Below are 19,758 nucleotides of genomic sequence, written 5' to 3'. Positions count from 1 at the left end.
GTGTCCTGACTTGTTGTCCCTTTGTTCACAGTGGGCATTCGGCGTGACCATGTGGGAAATAGCCACACGGGGAATGACTCCCTACCCTGGTGTCCAGAACCACGAGATGTATGACTATCTTCTCCACGGCCACCGGCTGAAGCAGCCCGAGGACTGCCTGGACGAGCTGTGAGTGGGTCTCCGTGGCATCCCGCAGGGGCGGCCACCTGACTGCAAAGGCCTGGGGGGACACAGCGGTGGGGGCTGCTGTTAGCAGGTGGGCATGCAGGGCATGGCGGCTGCAGGCCTCCCCGGCCAGTGGCTGTTCCTGGGGTGGAAGTAGTCCATGCGCATCCTCAGCGATGCGGTCACTCTTCCAGAAGGTCTCAGCCTCAACCGACGGACGCTGTCCAAACAGGGCAACAGCACGTGTCCCCAAACTCCTAAGGCACCTCCAAGAAATATATCCCATCTATAAACAGGCTTCCTTCATAGCGCGTGGGGTTCTGGATGGACTCCCCGGGGCCAGATACCCTTCTCTTTCTACACAGCGTGCCAGACACACCCATTACCTTCATATCCTTTGTCAGTAAACTTAGAAATCTGAGCCAGTGACTTTGAGATGGGGCCGGTCATCAGAATGGCTTGGGGATGTTCTGACAATGCAGTTTCTTAGGCTGGAGATTGCGATGCTGTTGGTACAAACTAGGACTAGAAATGTGTGTTTCAGAGTGCTCTCGGACACTGTGTGAGTGCTCCCAGCTCCTGCCACGGTGCATTGTCCCATCCCAACAGGCCCCTGTCTGGTTTCAAGGGGAGGCCCTTTGAGGGAGAAACCCTGGCCCTGGGCCAGGACAGGCTGGGCTACCTCCTAACTAGCCATGTGTGTGACCATGGCAACTGAATTAACCTCTCTGTGCCTCATTGTATCAGCCACAAGAACCATTAGCTAGATGATCCTCAGAGAGCTGTTGTAACGGCCCAGTAAGGGGAGGCTGAGGCAGGAGGATGGCAAATTCAAGGCCAGCCTCAGCAACTTAGCAAGACCCCTTCTCAAAATAAATAAAAAGGGCTGGGGATGTAACTCAGGGGCAAAGCACCCCTGATGGCCCAGCCCCCAACCAGAAAAAAAGAAGCACATGCAATGTTCACCTTGTGGGAGGCGCACGGAGGAAGCGCTCACATAATGCCAGTTTCAATGGCATCGTTGCAGATCAGTCCCCCCAAGCACCTTGCTGCCCTGTCCAAAATAAAGACCTGTAGTGCTGCCTGTGTGACTTGAACCTTCATGGCAGTGAGCCTGCCCTGGGCAGTGAGAGCTGTGGGCTTGGAGAGGGACGTTCTCTCTGTAGTTAGCAGGTCAGCAGCCTGGCCCTGTGCTGTCTCTGCCGTGGGACACCATGGTGGGTGCTGGTGCAGAGAGCACCTGCAGCCTCCGGAGCTGCCCCCAGCTCGGGCCCTGCTGCTCAGGATGGAGGCAGAGAGCCCAGGCGAATGTGCAGGCAGCCTGCCAGGCCTGTCCCGGCAAAGGGAAGGAACCTTTCCATCGGAGCCCCAACCCTGCTGGCGGGCATGGTGGTTCTCCCTGTGGTCAAAGCTAACCCCGAACAGAAAGGAACACTGGAAGTCTCCTAGGAAACCCCGAAGTCCTGATGAATTCGTTCCAGCGTTTCATGGTCATGAGATATTTGCTTCTGGAAACCAGCCACCGTCAGGGGCGCGGCATTGACTGAGGAGCTTTGCCCAGGTTTCCGTCTTCACTTCCCCAAAGCAGTTGACCTTTGGGTGCTTCGCCTGGGGCTTCGCAAGGTCTGAGCGGCCACACCGTGGCTTTGAGACGTCTCATGCAGGCCCAGGATGTGGGACCGCCGCGTCACCGCCCTTGGGTGGCAGAGTCGGCACCGCGGTGTGGCTGGGGAGCCAGGCGGGCGCTTCCTTCAGGGGACCGCCGCGTCACCGCCCTTGGGTGGCAGGGTCGGCACCGCGGTGTGGCTGGGGAGCCAGGCGGGCACTTCCTTCAGGGGCATTTCCTTTGAAAGCCGAGGGAGCATCCTAGCCTCTCATCCAGGATCACCGTCTGGGTGCAGCAGGATGAACTCGCTCTGGTGGTTAGTTGCTCTTTGGTTTTTTAAGTCAACTCTGAAACAGTGATGTCCGTCACAGAGCTGTCAATCACACTGCTCCCAAGTCCTGCCCTTCAGGGGACCACCCCTCCCCACGTCCTGCAGGCCCTGCTCCCCACTCCCAGGACGCTGCTCTAGGATGCCTCCTTGGACTTCTGGGGGCGTCTCCCCAGCTGAGCTGGCCATGACCCACCGTGGCCCTCAGGACCCGCCCACAGGCTCATTGGCACTGTGGGGTATGGCATTGGTACTGGTCCCACTCCCTCCCGCATGACACTTGGGAGCCCTGCTGGATCCTGTCAGCCTGCAGATGTCCTTCAGAGACCCCTCCTCCTCTGTGCCCATCACCGATACTGTCCATAGAACCCAGGCCTGGACAAGGCCTAAGCTCATCCGCTCCCGTCCTGCATCACGATGGCGTCCTGGCAGAAATGAGAGGATGAGAGCACGTGGTACACATCCCTTTTCCCTCCTCCTCACCCCCGGCTCCCGACACATTGCTGGCCGGCAACCAGAGTGACCACTGTAAAATTAAACTGAGGCTGGGGAGCTGCTCAGTGGTACATCTCTAGATTCCCATGCATGGGCCCTGGATTCGATCCCCCACCATAAATAAAGAGGTAGAGAATCTGTGGTCTGGTCACGGAATGCTTCTAGACCTAACCTTTCCACGTTCCCCACTGCCTTCGGGGTCACCTCAAGTTGTCAGGATCTGACCCGTGTCGGGCAGGTGGTTAGGAAGCTGGGCTTGGCACCCGGCACCTCTTGATCTGAGCGGCGGCTCCACCCTGGTCCTGGGGCACAGCCTCACCCTGTCCGGTTCTTCCTTTAAGTGGGGTCGTGTACCTGTGTGGCGGATAGCTGGCTGAGGGAGTGTCTCGTCCAGCGAGTGCAATGAAGACTCGGCTCTCAAATGAAGTTTTAAGGTCTTTATTTTTATGGGAGAGCTTCTGAGCCGAATGCCTGGTTCTTCCTCCTCCTCCACCGCCACCGCCTTCTTTTTCTTCTCTTGTCGAGCAGCTTTCTCTCTCCTCCTTTTCTCTCGTGCAGCTGCCACTTCTCTCTTCTTCCTCTCTCGTCGCGCCGCGGCCACCTCTCCTCTTTTCTCGTCCCGCAGCTGCTGCCTGCCCTCCTTGCCTTGCTTGCTCTCTCGGCCGCGCAAAGTACGCAGCTTTATGGGATGTAACAGCCAATCACCTTAACGGGTCAGGCGTTTGGCTCGTGGAGACTTAATGGTGGGTAATGAGGACATGTACTGATCACGAGCTAAGCACGGACGCGGAGGAGATCAGTCAGCCAATAGAAAGCACTTGCAGCTGGGCTTCTCGGCGCCATCTTAGGGCGAGGCCAGCCACCACTGCGGGCCCTACAGGGCAGCGGCCTCCAACAGGGAGCAAGCTGTGTCCACGGATATGTGTGGCCCAAGGACTCGAGCTGTCAACACAAAGGAAAGGTCGGTGGTAGGAGCAGGCAGCTGGTGTCCCAGGGGCTGGGCGCGGCCACGTCGGTGGAACCTCAGCCAGACTCTCCTCTGCAGGCCCCAGCTGCCCTTTGGCATGTCCCCGCCGTGGGGCAGCTGGGAGGTGTCAAGGCTGAGTCGCCCCAGCCCCTAGGCCATCACGCCCCGCAGTGCTGGCTCTGCCTCAAAGGGTGGCTCACCATCAGGGTCCCCCCAGGCTCCCCAGCCACCGTCACTGAGTTCCTCACATGCCTGCCCATCCCCACGGCTGACCTCCAGGCACCCAGGGTCTCTGCTGCCCGTCTGTACCAAGGACCCAGCGCTCACCACCTGCCCTCCCAGAAGCCCTCCTCCTGCTGACCCACCTGTCCCTCCACTTCCACTGACACAGTCCAGGCCCAGAAGAGAAAAGGGCCGAGAGTCTCCAGGGCCCGAGCCACAGAGCCAGTACTGGGCCCGGCTGAGCAAAGGGAAGGCGGGTTCCCAGCGCTGCCCAGAGTCATCCTCAGAGCCTGAATAAACACGAGTCCATTCAGAAATGCATGCGTTTAGCAGATTAGTCTGATGGCATCTTCAAAATTGTAGCAAAACATGCGTCTCAGGGTCCATCTTGAGCACATAGCGTATGTCTCAGGCGTGGAGTATGTTCCTGCTGCAGGTGACCCAGGGTTTCCCACCTCCTGGGCACTCTTCCCCCTGCACAGCTGGAACTCTGTACCCACTGGCCAACCTGCATGTGGCCACCAACGTGGCCACGTCTCTTATAAAGTGTGAATAGAAGAACAAAAACAGCCACTTCCAGTGGCAATGACCCAACATTTCTTTTTCCGTCCATAAAATCTAGATCACTGAGCATCCCAGCCTCCTCTTACTCACGGGCGCTGGTCATCCTGTCCGTCACCTGGTCCACACTCTGAAATCTCCCTTTTATGGGGACAGTGAGATTGCACACGTGCTCACTGTGTCTGTACAGTCATATTTATGTTTTTATACGTTTCATTGAGTATTGAATAGAAAAGGAAAATAAGTTTCAAATGATATCGCTGCTCTTCCAGGTGGGGGGAGACGATAGATTAGACACTTTCTCCTAAAACATGGAATCACTGAAAGTGAATGAACAGCAGCAGCCCCTGCTGTAGTAATGAAAAGGACATTCTGTGCCCGAGGACCAAGTTTCTCAAAGCTCATCTCAGGCTGCAAACAGGAAAGGCTCTGTGGAAAACCAGAGGCGTGCACATTGATTTGTACCATGAAAACCTCAAAAACACAAATAGAAATTGTTTGCCAAGTCTAAATGACTATCCACTGAGGGCAAAACAGGGAGACTGTAAAGAACTGCTGAGCCTAACGTGAGGATGGGGACTGGGTGGGGAAAGTGCGTGGGGTTATCTCAGTGCGTTGCATCCGGGCTCAGGGCCCACTGTGGGCGCTGCTTTGTGAGTCTCTACCTTCTGGAAGCACGTGCTAGCATTGATAAAGGCTCAGAAGGCAGACAGGTGAGAAGAGGTTGTCAGGAGTCTCCGTTGGTGAGCTGTGTGGCCCACAGGCAGGAGGACCTGTTGGCGGGGATGGACAGGGTGGAGTTGAACGTTCCTGTCCCTCTACTCCCCCACCTGCATCCGATGAGTTACATTTTCTTATCCCTTGATGTTGATATCAATTTCTCACAACAGGAAAGGATCAGAATGAAATCATGGTAGAGCCTGCTTTTTCTCAGCCTGGTGATTCCGCGTTGTTATTTTTCTGTTTTGCTGGGCTCCTTTAAATGTCCCTTCGTTGTAACTGTTGGGCACTGGGAATGAAGAAATGACCCAAGAAAGGGCCATCCCCTTTAGGATTTAGCAGAAAGGGCCATGAACAGCCCTTCGGTGTAAGCATTATGCAGTCTGAATTTGGTCCCCTGCCACCACATGGCCGTGGCACTTTAGTAACATCCCTGAGTCTACTCTTCTCTTTTTCAAAGGGACGGTGACCAGGCTGTTGGGAGGATTCGATGGAGTGGTGCCCGCCACACACCTCACGTGCCCCTCACGTGCCTCCCTGACTCCTGCTTTAGCTCTAGCCACTCCAGGGCCCCACCTCACCGGGCTCTCTTGGCAACAGCCCAGTTTGATGGTATCACACAAAGGTCTGCAAGCTTTTTGTGCAAAGTGCCAAATAGTAACTGTTTTTGGCTTTGTGGGCCCTTTCGAGTGCACTCTCCACTCTATCCTTGTAGCAAAAGTAGTCAGACTACAGGCAAACAAATGTGCACAGCTGAGTTCCAATAAAACTTTATTTACAAAGCAGACAGTGGGCCAGATTTGGTCCAGGAGTCCTGGTTGGCCAACACCTGGATAAAGAAAAGGACCCTAAGTGCCCCTTATTTGCAAGGTATATGTAATTGCCACATTTATCCTTTATCCATGGAGACAATCACTTTCTTGTCAGATACCCATAGAACATTTACAAAAGTTGAATAAACATTAGGCCACCAAAAGTAGAATCTCAATAATTTCCACAAAAAGTAGAATGAATGCTGATCGAAATGTGGTGAGGGTTTGATGAAGACGGTGGGGGAGTGGCACAAGGGGTCTGGGTGCTGTGCCAGGAGATGATTCTCTGTTCCACTGCTTCAGGTATGAAATAATGTACTCCTGCTGGAGCGCTGACCCCCTGGACCGACCCACCTTCTCAGTGCTGAGGCTGCAGCTGGAGAAGCTCTTAGAGAGTTTGCCGGAGGCGCAGGACAAAGCAGATGTCATCTACATCAACACCCAGCTGCTGGAGGGCTGCGAGGCGGTGGCCGAGGGACCGCCTCTCGCTCAGCTGGACATGCACATCGATCCCGCCTCCATCTTCGCTTCCTGCGCCTCTGCCGTCAGTGTGGTCACTGCAGAAGTTCATGAGAACAACCCTCAGGAAGAAAGGTACATCCTGAACGGGGGCAGTGAGGACTGGGATGAGCTGGCTTCCGCTCCCCCTGCCACAGACTCAGCAGGAAAGAATGGTGTCTCACCGGAGGACAGACTCGTAAGGAATGGGGTCCCCTGGGCCCACTGTAGCACGCTGCCCCTGGGGGGCCCACCGCCAGATGAACTGTTGTTCGCAGATGACTCCTCGAGAGACTCGGAAATCCTGATGTGAAGCGAGCCGAGTGGAGATGGGCCGGAACCAAAGGGACAGTCCCACATCAGGGACCCAGTGATGCCCAGGGCCTTTCCAATTCGTTTCCTTTACCCAGTGAACTCCAGGGCCCCAGAGCACCACACGAATGTCGTCAAGTAAATCTCCACTCCAAGTCCATAACAGGGTCGGGGATGTGGCCCCGGGGCAAAGCGCGTGCTTAGCATGGGTGAGACCCTGGGTTCCGTCCCCAGCACCCCCCAAAATAAAAATACATAATATATATTTATTTAAATGAGAAAAAATATATATGTATATGGTGAAAAGAGAGAATGTTATATTTTAATAAAAGATGACTTATTTCAACTTATCTTGCAGCTCTTTAAAGTTCAGCCCCCTGCTAGTCCTTGATGATAACACTTGTACAGAGTCAGTTGTTTTTTAAAGTTCTTTTCATGACTATTAAGTGTAAATATGTCTGTAAAATGAGATGCCATATTTGACTTCGCTTCCGTTCTTCGTGAGAAATCGGATTGCCTCTGTGAATTGATACAAGTGATGCATTTAATAAAGTTTGATAACTGATTAACTTCTGATAAGACCATCCTAATCAAACATGAATGAGGAGGGATGTGTTGGGACACTGACCCCAGCAGCCTCTGTGCCTCTGTGAAGGAGTCTCCTTAATGGCTGGCCTCCCAGCAGTCGCTCTGACTGTTCTTGACATTGCACCTGAGAGACTTGGAAAATCCACCCCAAGAGTCCACAGAATAATAAAGGGTTAAAAAACAACCTGATTGGAAAGATTTTAAATAAACAAGAAGGGAACCCAACAGGTAAGGAGGCATTCCTCTGGGAGATATGACTTCCTGCCGGGGACAGGGCTGGTTCTAGAGCTCAGCACACCCCACTTCCTGTCCTGCCACTGCTACTTGGCGAGAGCCACTGTTTGCCGAGCTCTTGTCGTGTTTCAAGCACTTCCTGTGAGTACAAAGGCCTGGAGGGATTCAGTGACCTGCTTTGAGCCCCTGTCTAGAGAGTGGCGGAGCTAGAATTTAAAACACCTGACTCTAGGATCTGAGGCAGCTGCACCTTACTAAATGCCTGAGGCAATTCACTTAGAGAAAAGGTTTTGTTTAGCTCATGAGCTGCAGATTCAGATTCAAGGTGGGGCTGTGCACTGGTCGGGCCTCTGATGAGGGTGGTAGAGGCCATGGTGGGAGCACACACCGTGAGCCAGGAGGCAGACAGGGAGACAGCTCGGGGTCCCCCAGGCCCCTCTGGGGACACTGCCCCATGACCTAAGGCCCATCTCACACAGGTTCCATGGCCTCCTGCGGGAGGCCTGGGGACACGACTTAACACATGGAGCTTTGGGGGCAGAGCGGGGGTTACTCCCGAGCCTCTGGCCTTTTAGATTTATTTAATAAACGTAGACGTCTTACCGTGTGCCAGGCAAGTGCAGCCGTCACCGAATCCCCATCATAACCCCAGCTGGTCAGTGTGGCCCCAGACGGGCAGGCTGGGGCTAAAAGAGGCCAACTCGCTATCAGGCAGTGGACCCATCAGGTGCCCTCAGGCAGCCTCAGGACTGTCCGCTCCCTGCTCCTGAGCGGGCTCACTCAGGCCCTCTGCCGCCTGGGGACCGGTGTCTGCACAGGCCAGGGGTACAGCTGCCGCAGCCCCCGTCCTGGCTCCCACTCTGCTCCTCTGTGACCACGAAACGTTCCAAAGGGGTTGAAAACAATCTGCATTGTCATAAGAAATGCCAGCCTCACATTTTATCAGCGAAGCTGGGGGATAGACAGCAAGGTCCCACAAAGCTGATTTATGCTGTGGAAGACTTCGATGGTCATTTTATTTATTTTATTTTGGGGGTACCAGGGATTGAACCCAGAGGTGCTTTACCACTGTGCCACATCCCAAGTCCTTTTTATTTTTTTATTTTGAGACAGGGTCCCACTAAGTTGCTTAGGGCCTCACTAAATTGCTGAGGCTGTCCTTGAACTTGTGATCCTTCTGCCTCAGCCTCCCGTGTGGCTAGGATCACAGGCCTGTCCACTGTGCCCAGCTTGAACGGTAATTTTAAAAATCAATAAAACATCAGGTTTGAACACTAGCACCACAAAAAAAAAAAAAAAAAAGATTAAAAATCAATTAAAATAAAACATGCTTGTGCAAAGTTTTTTGTTGGTGTTAGCAGGGATTTGAAGGACTTTCCATTAAAGCCTTTGTCAGGAATTCAGGGTGACTAGTTTAAACCCAAAACCCTAATGGAGAAAGGAATGTTCACATCTGTGAGCTAAAGAATGATAAAATTTGGGGAAAAATTATTTGGGAGTTTCACATAAATTTAATATCAGAATGATTATGCTTTGTATTTTATACTTCTAATTTTAGTTTTATAATATAAAAATATTGAGTGAATAGTTCCTCAAATGTCCTGCCCCCCCTACAACACCCCCGAGCCCTGTCCAGTCGACTGTTTTTCCATGTGACCTGAGGGGCTGAGAGCCTGGCCAGTTCTGCTGTACCAGAGTGTGAGAGTGGAAGAGGCTGTCGCTGTTTTCTGTACTGGGGATGGAACCCTGGAGCACTCAACCACTGAGCCACATCCCCGAGTTGCTTAGCACCTCACTTTTGCCGAGGCTGGCTTTGAACTCATGATCCTCCTGCCTCAGCCTCCTGAGCCACTGGGATTACAGGTGTGCACCACTGCGCCCAACTGCTGCTACTGCTTCTCCTCCTCCTCCTCCTCCTCCCCTCCTCCTCCTCCTCCTCTTCCTCCCCCTCTTCTTCCTCCTCTTCCTCCTCCTCCTCCTCTTCCTCTTTCTTCCTCTTCTCTGAGACATCAACGAACATGGCACAGAGATTCACTTCGCCCAGCACCCAGCAGTGCGCCAGGGCACTGGTTGAAAGTGGTGTGGTGAGCGAGGAAGACGCTGAGGCCCACGGCTTGGCATTCTGAAATCTCACTGGCAATCTGGGGTCTACAGTGTTCTTAGCCACACTTGAGTGCTTGAAAATTTGGAAAGCAGGAATTTTCAAACCACCCATTTGTCACAGATCAGGAGTCTAGGAGGTCTCTAGAGCCAAGGAGACTCTACTTGAGCCTTTCTGGTTCTTGACCATTTCCCAGAACAGAAATTCAGGATGAGCAATTTCAGTAGCACAGGAAGTTCACCGTAAAAGCAGGACCTGAGTGCTGGCAAGTTCAAAGGTAGAGACACACCTGCCTGTTTTGGGGGTGAATAGTCATAACCAGGGGTTGAATATGCATGAGGTGCTCTGGAATTAAGAGGCCCCTCATGGAACCCTGCTCAGCTTCATTACCATCTAATTATGCAGCTAAGTAATATGGTAGTCAGCCTTAATGAGGGAAAAGGTGAAGGTGGGTCAGAAGTCTTTTTTGCTGCTCCTGTGCAGGAAACCAGCTGGGGCATGCTGGAGAGTGGCACCTGGAGGACTAGGTGTCTGGTCACTTGGTCCAATCAGCATGCCTGTAGTGGGTGAGCAGGTCCTGGCCCGCAAGCTGCGGGCAGGAGCTGTCCCTGCACCTGTTCCCTGCTCCCTGGGTCATGGTCATCAGCCAACCCTTGCACTACCTTCTGGGCATAAACTGAAAATAGCCTTTTACAGTCTGTGTTGTATAAACTCAAATTACTTTCATAAGTGGCTCTTATGGGCAAAAAGTAGGAAAGAAACAGGAAGAACCAAGTTGGGACATTGTCTTCAGCTGAGCAGGGACTGAGGCTGGGAGGTCAAGAGGACCAGGAAATACTTGCCAGAAATACTTGTGACCTATAGGTTGGGACTCCTGCGAAGAACTTTTCCTATGTTCCTTCCTTTTTTCCTTCTTTTTTTCTTTTTCTTTTAAAAAATATTATTTTTTAATTTATTTGGCACTAGGGATTGAACTTGGGGTGCTTTACGACTGAGCTCCATCCTTGGTCCTTTTCATTTTTTATGCAGTATGAGACAGGGTCTTGCTAAGTTGCTGAGGCTGGCCTCAAACTTGCCTCCTCCTGCCTCAACCTCCCAAGTAGCTGGGATTACAGGTGTGCACCACCACACCTGGCGTTTTTCTTTCCTTGCTGGGCCCTGTGCGAGTCCTGCCAGGTCTCCTTGAATGGTCTTGGGCAGCTCACTGGACTTTCCTTGGGCCCAGGCTTTCTGACGCATGCGCCAAAGAAAATAGCAGCCCTGCCTCGCCCTGTGCTGGGAGCGGGAGTTTCACACCTGCTGGGGAGGTCTTGGGGGCCTCACACCTTACGCCCTGCACACCCACCAACATTTGTCACTTACAAATATCCTCCCTGATTGTATCACCAGCTCCCTCCAGAGTAACACTAACACACTCAAAAATAGAACCAAAGGAGCTGAGGTAGCTCAGTGGCAGAGCATGTGTGAGGTCCTGGGTTGAATCCCCAGCACCAAACATAAATAGATAATTTAAAGAGAAAGAGGGACAATGTCGCCTTAGCCAGTGATGCGCACGGCTGGGGAAGTTCAGAATGCAGGAGCTGGTCCTCATCCCTCGCCTGACAGCTGCTGGGCTCAGGCCCAGGCCACGCCCTTCCTCACCAGCCATCTCCTCCAGGGTTTAGGGACTGACAATGTGAGCCCAGGTGCCTGCCTCCCCTGTGGGCTATGGCATATGGGGCCATGAGGTAGGTCAGAGTGTCTGTCCTCCAGCAAGGGGAGCTTCCTTGCCGCCATGACCTCCAACCAAGCAGAAGTTCCCACACAGGAAGTGGGCCAGACCACAGCCTCTCGTCCAACAGATCAGACTGACTCTGGCCAGACCAGTCCTCATTCATGAACCAGCAAGACAGCCGTCACTTCTCCTTGCCCACGCTCAAACGAGTGGAACTCTGCTGAGTCCATGGGAAAACAAGTGGCCCCAGAATAAACCAGCTGCAGCAGCAACTTCACTTCTCAAAAGACCTTCAGTTACTTTAGGTGATAAGTGGGAAGACAGGAAGTGTCGTTTTCTTTTAAGGGCATTGGTGATGCTCACACAGTTAGATGTTCATATAATTAGATTTTATTTTCTTGCCTTTAAAGCTCTAAGTAAGAACAGCAGCAAAACACCCATGCTGTTTCCCTTAAGAAAGCGTGTCTAATTACTTTATTGGTATTTAAATGGAACACTTATATCAAGAAACTAAAACCCACAGGTCACTACTTTAGAATATTTTCATGCATAATATCCTTTATGAAAATGGAGTTTCATGTATAGATATATGAAAGAAAAACTTGAGAATTATGCATATTAACCTTTCCTACCCTTAAGGACATGGTAGATTTTGTTTTTGTTTTCGATGCTAGGAATTCATCCCAGGGGTGCTTAACCACTGAGCCACATCCCCAGCCCTTTTTATTTTTCATTTTGAGCCAGCATCTTGCTAAGGTGCTCAGGGCCTCACTATGTTGCTGAGGCTGGTTTCGAACCTGCGATTCTCCTGCCTCAGTCTCCCGAGTCACTGGGATTACAGGCAAGGACACGATCGTTTTTAATTAAATTGTTGGGACTGCACAATTATAAATTCTAACAAAAAAAGTGTTTCTGAGCAACAGTCATATGAGGTCACATACAATCAAATCAGTCATTCATAAATGTTCACAGAGGGGAAAGCTCTGTGCTAGGCATTGGGACCTTGCAAACAATGGCAAGATAGGCTTTGCTATCTTAGATGATAGTGCAGAGGAGGGAACAGATGGCTTCAAATGAGTCATTTTCTTAGAGCGTTCTTCATAATGCTCTGACTGACACATTTTGTTGAGGTCTGTCAATGCCACAGTGAAGCAGATCAGCCAGGCCTGCAGATGGCATTTGGACTCTAAGAATCCTCAGCACTAGGAATCGCCCGCCTTCCCTGAAGCGAGCTGGCAAACCCTGCCTCTTAGCTCTCACGATTAACAGGCCATGAGACTTGGGGTTTGGAAACCAAATTGAACCACACCAGTGACCATCTGAGCAGTTACAGGAAGACCAGCTTCTGCTCTACACCCACTGTTACTGATGGCTCGTTTCCACAAGCAAGCTGCTTCTCACTTACATAAAAATGTGTGGCTCTCCAGTTCTTTTTCACTCTACACTTGAGATGAGATGGTCTCCAGTGATCTGACTTCAGGTTTGCCCATTATTTTCTTCTGCTGGTTCACGTCTGTTGTTGAACCCCCCTGGAGAGTTTTCCATCTCAGTTACTGTACCTCTTCAACTTTGGAAGTTCCATCCGGTTATCCGGTTATTCTAACAACTTCTATTTCTTTGTTGCTATCCTTTATTAAAAACTAAAAGTCTTTCCAGGCGAAGTGGCTCATGCCTGGAATGCCAGCAGTTTGGGAGGCTGAGGCAGGAGGACTGTGAATTCAAAGCAGCCTCAGCAACTTAACAAGACTCTAAGCAACTCAGTGAGACCCTGTCTCTAAATAAAATATGAAAAAGGACTGGGGATGTGGCTCAGTGGTTCAGCGCCCCTGGGTTCAATCCCCCATTTGAGAAAAAAACAAAAACAAAAAACTAAAAGTTTTGGTTTTCTCTATAAATAGATGTGTTTTCATAATAATTTATTTGCTAAATCCAACAGCTAGGCCACTGCATAGACAGTTTCTGGGGTTTTTAAAATGCCTTTTCTTGTTTACTTATATTTTTTCATATATCTTTGTTGCAATTGGATGTTTCTGATCACATATTACAGACATTCTGGATTCTAATGCTCCCTTCTCCCAGAGGTGGTTGTTATTGCTGTTTGTTTAGTGAGTAGCCTTGATTATTCTGGAGACTGCACTTTTTTCTGCAGTGTACTGATGTCTCTGTTTTTGAAAAATTCCAATTGCTTTTATCTGACTGTCAACAAGGCAGCTTTGACTTAGCAAGGCTTAGTATTAAAGACAATGATTAGTTGGTCATTGTGCTTAAGCATTTCGAGGTAGCAAGAGTTCCAGATTTTGCCCAATCTGTTTGTGGATTGCAGATTATTTTCCAAGGTTAGAGAGTTTACAAATTAGCCCCATATTCACTAAATTTCTTGTTTACCCACTAAATGTGAAAATATTAATCATACCAATCAAAAGACAGAGACTATCAATCTAGGTTTTAAAAGAGAGAGATGTGTTGCCTGAATATATAAAGAGCTCTTACAATTTGATAAAAGGACAAATAAACTTTTTTTTGGTACTGAGGACTGAACCCAGTGGTGCTCTACTACTTGGCTACATCCCAACCCTTTTATTTTGGGGGCAGGGTCTTGCTGAGCTGCCCAGGCTGACCTCAAAGTTAGACTTCTCCTGCTTCCGTCTCCCAAGTTGCTGGGATTACAGGCATGTGCCAAAATTCTTGGTGTAATGACCCAATGTATTTTTATTTTTTAATTGTTCTAGTTATTTATACCTGACAGCAGAATGCACGTGGACACATTGTACACAAATGGAGCACAGCTTCCCATTCCTCTGGCTGTACATGGTGCAGTCACACCAGTCGTGCATATAGAGTAATAATGTCTGTCTCATTCCACCATCCTTCTCATTCCACCCTCCTCCCTCCCGCTCACGCCCCTCTGCACAGTCCACAGCTCCTTCATTCTTCCCAACCACCCTGCCCCAATATGGGTAATGACCCAATTTAAAACTGAGCAAATCTTTCGACTAGACATCTCCTAGGAGGGAATACAAATGGCCAATAAGCACATGGAAATATGCTCAGTGTCATTAGTCATTGGGGAAATTCAAGTCGAAACCAAATGAAACACCCAGCAGAAGTGATATGCTCTATGAGTCAAGCAATAAGAAGTGTTGGCCAGAATATGGAGTAACTGGACCCCTCATGCACTGGCATTATGGACTGAACGTGTCGCCCCCGACACCATACGTTGAAGCCTAACCCCCAGCTGTATTTATTAGATGGGGCCCTTTAAGGAATTAAGGTTAAATGAGATCATAGCTGGGGCCCCAGTCTAATTAGTGTCTTTATAAGAAGAGACACCAGAGAGCTCCCCTTTGCTCTCCTCCAGGAGTGCATGAGGAAGCCATGTGAGCATTCAGGGGAAAGTGGCCATCTGCAACCCAAGCACACAGCCCTCACCAGACACCAACCTTGCTCCCACATTGATCCGGGACCTTCATCCCTCAGAACTTGGAGAAAACAAAATTCTGTGGTTTAAACTCCGGTCTAAGGTATTTTGTTATGGCAGCCATGGCAGATCAATAGGATTGCTGATGGGATTGTAAGATGCGGCAGGTTTGTAAAATGGTCTGGCAGTTCCTCAAAAAGGTAAACCAGGGCTTGGGTTGCGGCTCAGTGGTAGAGCGCTTGCCCCGCATGTGCGAGGTACTCGGTTGGATTCTCAGCACCACATAAAAATAAATGAATGAAATAAAGGTCTATCAACATCTAAAAAAATGTTTAAAAAAAGTTAAACCAAGTTACTACAGGACTCAGCAATTCACTTATAGATATGTATCCAAAAAAATAAAAAACTGTGCTAAAAACAGAAACTCGTACACCCATGTTCCTACCAGCACTATTCCCAAAAGCTGAAAGGTGGAAAGAAGTTATCGTTTGTTTGAATAAAAAAAAAGTGATACACACACACACACACACACACACACACACTGGAATATTATTCAGCCTTAAAAAGGAAGGAAATTCTGACATATGCTACAACATGGATGCAGCTTGAAGATATTAGGCTGAATGAAAGAAGCCACTCACAGCAGGATAAACACTCTATGATTCCACTCACTTGAAGTTCCTAGAGCAATCAGATTCATAGAGAGCAGAATGGTTGCCAGGGACTGGAGCTGCGGGGAATGGGGACCTAGTGTTTAGTGGGTCCTGAGTTTTGATCAGGGAAGATGAAAAGGTCCTGGGGAGGACAGTGGTGATGGTGGTGACACAATGTGTGAATCCTTAACGCCACATAACCATGCCCTTAAAAATGGCCAAAAGGGTAATTTTTATGTTGGGCGTATTATGCCACATAAGAAAGGATGAGCGTTACGGTATGTGAATTATATCTTCATTCATCATCCAAATGGCTTAACTACAATGTACTAACAGCACAAAGGGAAAGCCTGAGAGGATCTCAGTAGATACAGAAAAAAATGGCAGAAATCAAACATTCGTGACAAAACGCTCAGAAAACTAGGTGTGCTTGTTTGATAGTGATTTCCTTGAATACCAGGAGATGGAAAGAAACAAACAAAACTGAAAATAAACAACAACAAAAAGTGTGGAGAGTGATGACAGAGGATGGGAGAGCAGAGACTGAGATTGGGGGTCTCTGGTGACCTCATGGCTGTGGCGTGCCCTGTGCCTGGGAATGTTCCTGTGCAAGGGCACAGGACGCTCAGCTGCTGTGGCAGTGCCCTGCATGAAGAGGCTGTGCAGGAGTCCTATCAGCTCCGACCTTGAGCTCAGGCACACAGCTCCCGGGAAGGAAGGAACTCTTCTGCTAGACAGCCGCATGGCTCACCAGCTCCGTGGTTCCTGCCCGCCTTAGTGTAACTTTAAACAATGGACTTTCTTGAGAGCTACACAAAGCTCCTCATATTACACTTTGCAACTGTGAATTGCAACTATGAAAAGCTACATTGATGTCCTAGTTTCTGTAAAGTTCCTGGACACAAAGAATAATGGTTGCATAGTCTTTAACCTGATAATGAGACATATATAAATGAAGATGGCTGGGCACACCTCTTTAGATCTGCATCTCCATCAGATGGCAGAGCTCCACCTGAACTCGGCTTAATCTTCAAGACCTGTGTCTGTGAATCTTTATTTTCCCCTTCCCCTTCCCCTCTTACCTTCCCCTCTTGATGTTGGTCGCAAAAAAAAAAAAGAAAGAAAAAAGAAAATGCAAAAACGAAACTCAACCACCTCCCTCAGTCTTGGACAGGGGCTCTGGGGCTCCCTCTGAGACCAGGCGCGACCAGAAGCTTAAGGCCTCAGTCTTTCCTAAGAGTGCATTTTCCCTGGATGTGTGCAAGGCTTTCTAGGTTCCTCCTACTCTGCTGCTTCTGGGTGTCCTAATTTCCCAAAGAATCACATCGCTTCTCACTCAGACCTTTGACAGTGTCCGTGTGCCTCTGTCCCAGGTGTGTGGGTCTGCAATCACCGTGAAGTTTTTTGCCTGAGTTAGGAAAAACAAGAGCACCTATGATAGTCCCTAAGGCACCCCAGCCAGACTAGGACCCACATACCCGGTGGCATATGTAAGGTCTGCTCCACGCCTGCTGGTTTGGGGGAAGGAACTGAGCACCCAACTTCTGCAGTTTAAAAACACAGACTGCCGCCGCCCCAGGGCAGGGGCTGGGCAGGGCCAGGGACATCATTACAGAGCCAGAGCCCCAACCATGTTAAAGGTGCCTGTTCCCTGGGTGAGCAGTTTCTTGGTTTCTGTGACCTTTTGACACTTTGTAGAGTACCTGGCTCAGACAGTCCTGCTCAGTGTTCTGTGGGGGAGCAAGACCTTGGAGCATCCTGGTCTGCAGCTTGCTGACATCACTGCCTCCTCTGGCTTTGAAAGATAATCCTTCTGGGTACAGAATTGGAGGCTGAAAGACATGCTTCCGTCAGCGCTTTAAAGATCCACGCCCCCAACCCCAGCCACTGTCTTCTCGTTTACATTATTTCAGAGAATAAATTGGTGTCATTCTTAGTTTTTATGTTTTCTTTGTACCTAACACGTTCTTTCCTCCCATCCCTAAACATTTATTTTTTTGCTGATTTGTGCAATGTGCTTATCACGTTCCTTAATGTTTTATTCATGTTTACTTTATTTGACTTCAACTGATCTTGGATCTATGTTTTTATACTTTTCAGTAAGTTTGGGAACATTTCAACCATTCTTCAAGTATTTTTATCACTCCACTCTTCTGTGGATGCAATTATATGTTTTAGACTACCTGAATACTTGATGAGAGTGTTAAAAAAAAAAAGTGTTAATTTTTTTCCCCCAAGATTTTGGTTAGTTTCTTCTCTCTCTCTCTCTCTCTCTCTCTCTCTCTGTCTCTCTCTCTCTCTTTCTTTATTTTTTAACTGGAGATTGAACCCAGGGGCCCCTTACCACTGAGCTACATCCCCAGTCCTTTTTATTATTTATTTTGAGACAAGGTCTCTCTAAATTGCTGAGGCTGACCTGGAATTTGCAATCATCTTGAACTCTCAGCTCTGTCTTCTCAGAGTCTTCAAGGCTCTGGATTCTTCTTCCTGTGCTGTGGTCTGAAATTCTCTCAATCCAGTAAGCCAGGGCACTCATAGGACTCATAAAGAATTTCTCCCTCCTGATGGATAACCATCTTTCATTACCTGAAGTCCAGGGACTGAACACTATTATTTTTTTGTATTTGGTCTGGTTCATTGTTGTTCTTTTAGTCAGGAGGGTAAACGTGGTCCCTATTACTTCATCTACCACAAGTCTTTAATGCACTTATTTCCAAATAGTCTTGTTTGAAAGTACTGGGGATTAGGATGTCAACACATGAATGTGGGGGGCAGGGAGAGGACACCATCCCACCCATAGCCCCCTTCTGGTGTTTTCTACACTTCCAAATAAACTACTTCCACTCCAGTCCTTATTTCAGGGGCTGCTTCTGATGAAGGAAGTCTCTAAAAAATTAGGATTAAGAAAAATATCCAAATTGCTTCTAGAACACTAATATCCACATTGGATCACTTTACTCTTCCCGCCGTGTACATGAACTCTGTCCTGTGTGTCCCCCCGCCCCCCAGTCATGGCAGAATCCTCTTACCTGAGCAATGCCCTGGATGTAGTAGATATCAAATGCTGCTTGATTTGTTGAAATAGTGTTAGTTCTAATCTTCCTCAGAAATGAAGTTATAGAATAGACATAAATCTAAATGACAAAGTCATTGCTCTTCAATATTGTAAAATCCCTGCTGAGTCTATTACCAGCAATCTATGCAATCATGCAATACCTAGCACCAGTAAGGTGCACAAGATTTTCCAAGTAAATTGTTTTATTTCTTTATTTTTGGTACTGGGGATTGAACCCACTGAACCACTAAGCCACATCCCCAGGTCTTTTTATATTTTATTTCAAGACAGGGTCTCACTGAGTTGCTTAGGGCCTTGCTAAGTTGCTTAGGCTAGCTTTGAACCTGCAACCAGCTCAAATAAATTAGTGTTTTAATGGCTTAAAGTAGAGGTTTTCACTGTAGTGTGGGATATTGATAATGGGGGAAGGAGGTGGGCAGGGACAAAGAGGATATGAGAACTCTGTACATTTCCCTCAATTTTGCTTTAAACCTAAAAGTGCTTGAGAAATAAAATTTATTAATTTTAAAAATAAATAAATAAATAAGAGATGCATATAGCAACCCCACTTGAAGTTAGCAGTTGAAAACTAAATTTAAAGGGGGAAAATACAACTTTATACAAAATTACATCAATCTGCTAGTGCCACCTCCTGGTGAGAATTGGCTATTGTTCTAGAAACAATTTCAGTGCTGGGGAATTTAGATAATTGCTCTCTGTATGAGGATATCATAAATAAAAGATTGACACAATAGGAAAATATTTACGGATGTTATTATAAGCTATGCAAGAACAGGAAATATCAGAAATACAGTCTTCAGGTCTATACATGTATGTCTTAAGCCTAAACTAAAATCAGAGATTTTTGATGTAGAGGAAAAAAGTTAAATGAAGTATTTAAATGGTGCTTTATGTAATAATCTTTCAAAATTTCTCCTAAATCTAAATTAAAGCAAAATAGTAAAAGTCAAAGTCAAATGTATAGGACTGGGGTTGTGGCTGGGTGGTAGATGGTTTACCTCACATGTGCTGCGGCTCTGGGTTCCACCCTCAGCACTGCACATAAGTAAATGAATAAAATAAAGGTCCATCGACAACGAAGACAAATTTAAAAATCGAATGCATAGCTTTCCTGAGTTCTGCCACCTTTCTCCCCGAGTTTTCACCTCTTAATTTTTGTTGCTTACTCACAACCACTATCATGTTCTTAATGTCTTTCAACTCATATTAGGTCATAGTTTTCAGTTCTTTGGTGGGCAAGGTTGGACATGCTTTCATTTTTCTGAAGGGATGTATTCTGCTCCAAATT

The 19,758-nt window shown here is 48.4% G+C and overlaps 1 protein-coding gene across 1 annotated transcript in view; it reads left to right on the top strand.

The window, feature by feature from the left end:
• MERTK (MER proto-oncogene, tyrosine kinase) overlaps positions 1–7,249 on the top strand; it is an 80,512-nt gene extending 73,263 nt beyond the window's left edge. Inside the window, exons 18-19 of the mRNA XM_079110649.1 lie at positions 32–168; positions 6,180–7,249. Of these exons, the coding sequence (XP_078966775.1) occupies positions 32–168; positions 6,180–6,687 (645 nt within the window). The 3' untranslated portion in view covers positions 6,688–7,249. The remainder of the gene's footprint in view (positions 1–31; positions 169–6,179) is intronic.
• Positions 7,250–19,758: the final 12,509 nt, after the last annotated feature.

The sequence above is a fragment of the Sciurus vulgaris genome, assembly GCF_902686455.1.
Source record: "Sciurus vulgaris genome assembly, chromosome: 14".
NCBI lineage: Eukaryota > Metazoa > Chordata > Mammalia > Rodentia > Sciuridae > Sciurus > Sciurus vulgaris.
Note: the sequence above shows the minus strand (reverse complement) of the source record. Positions and strands in the feature narration are given on the sequence as shown.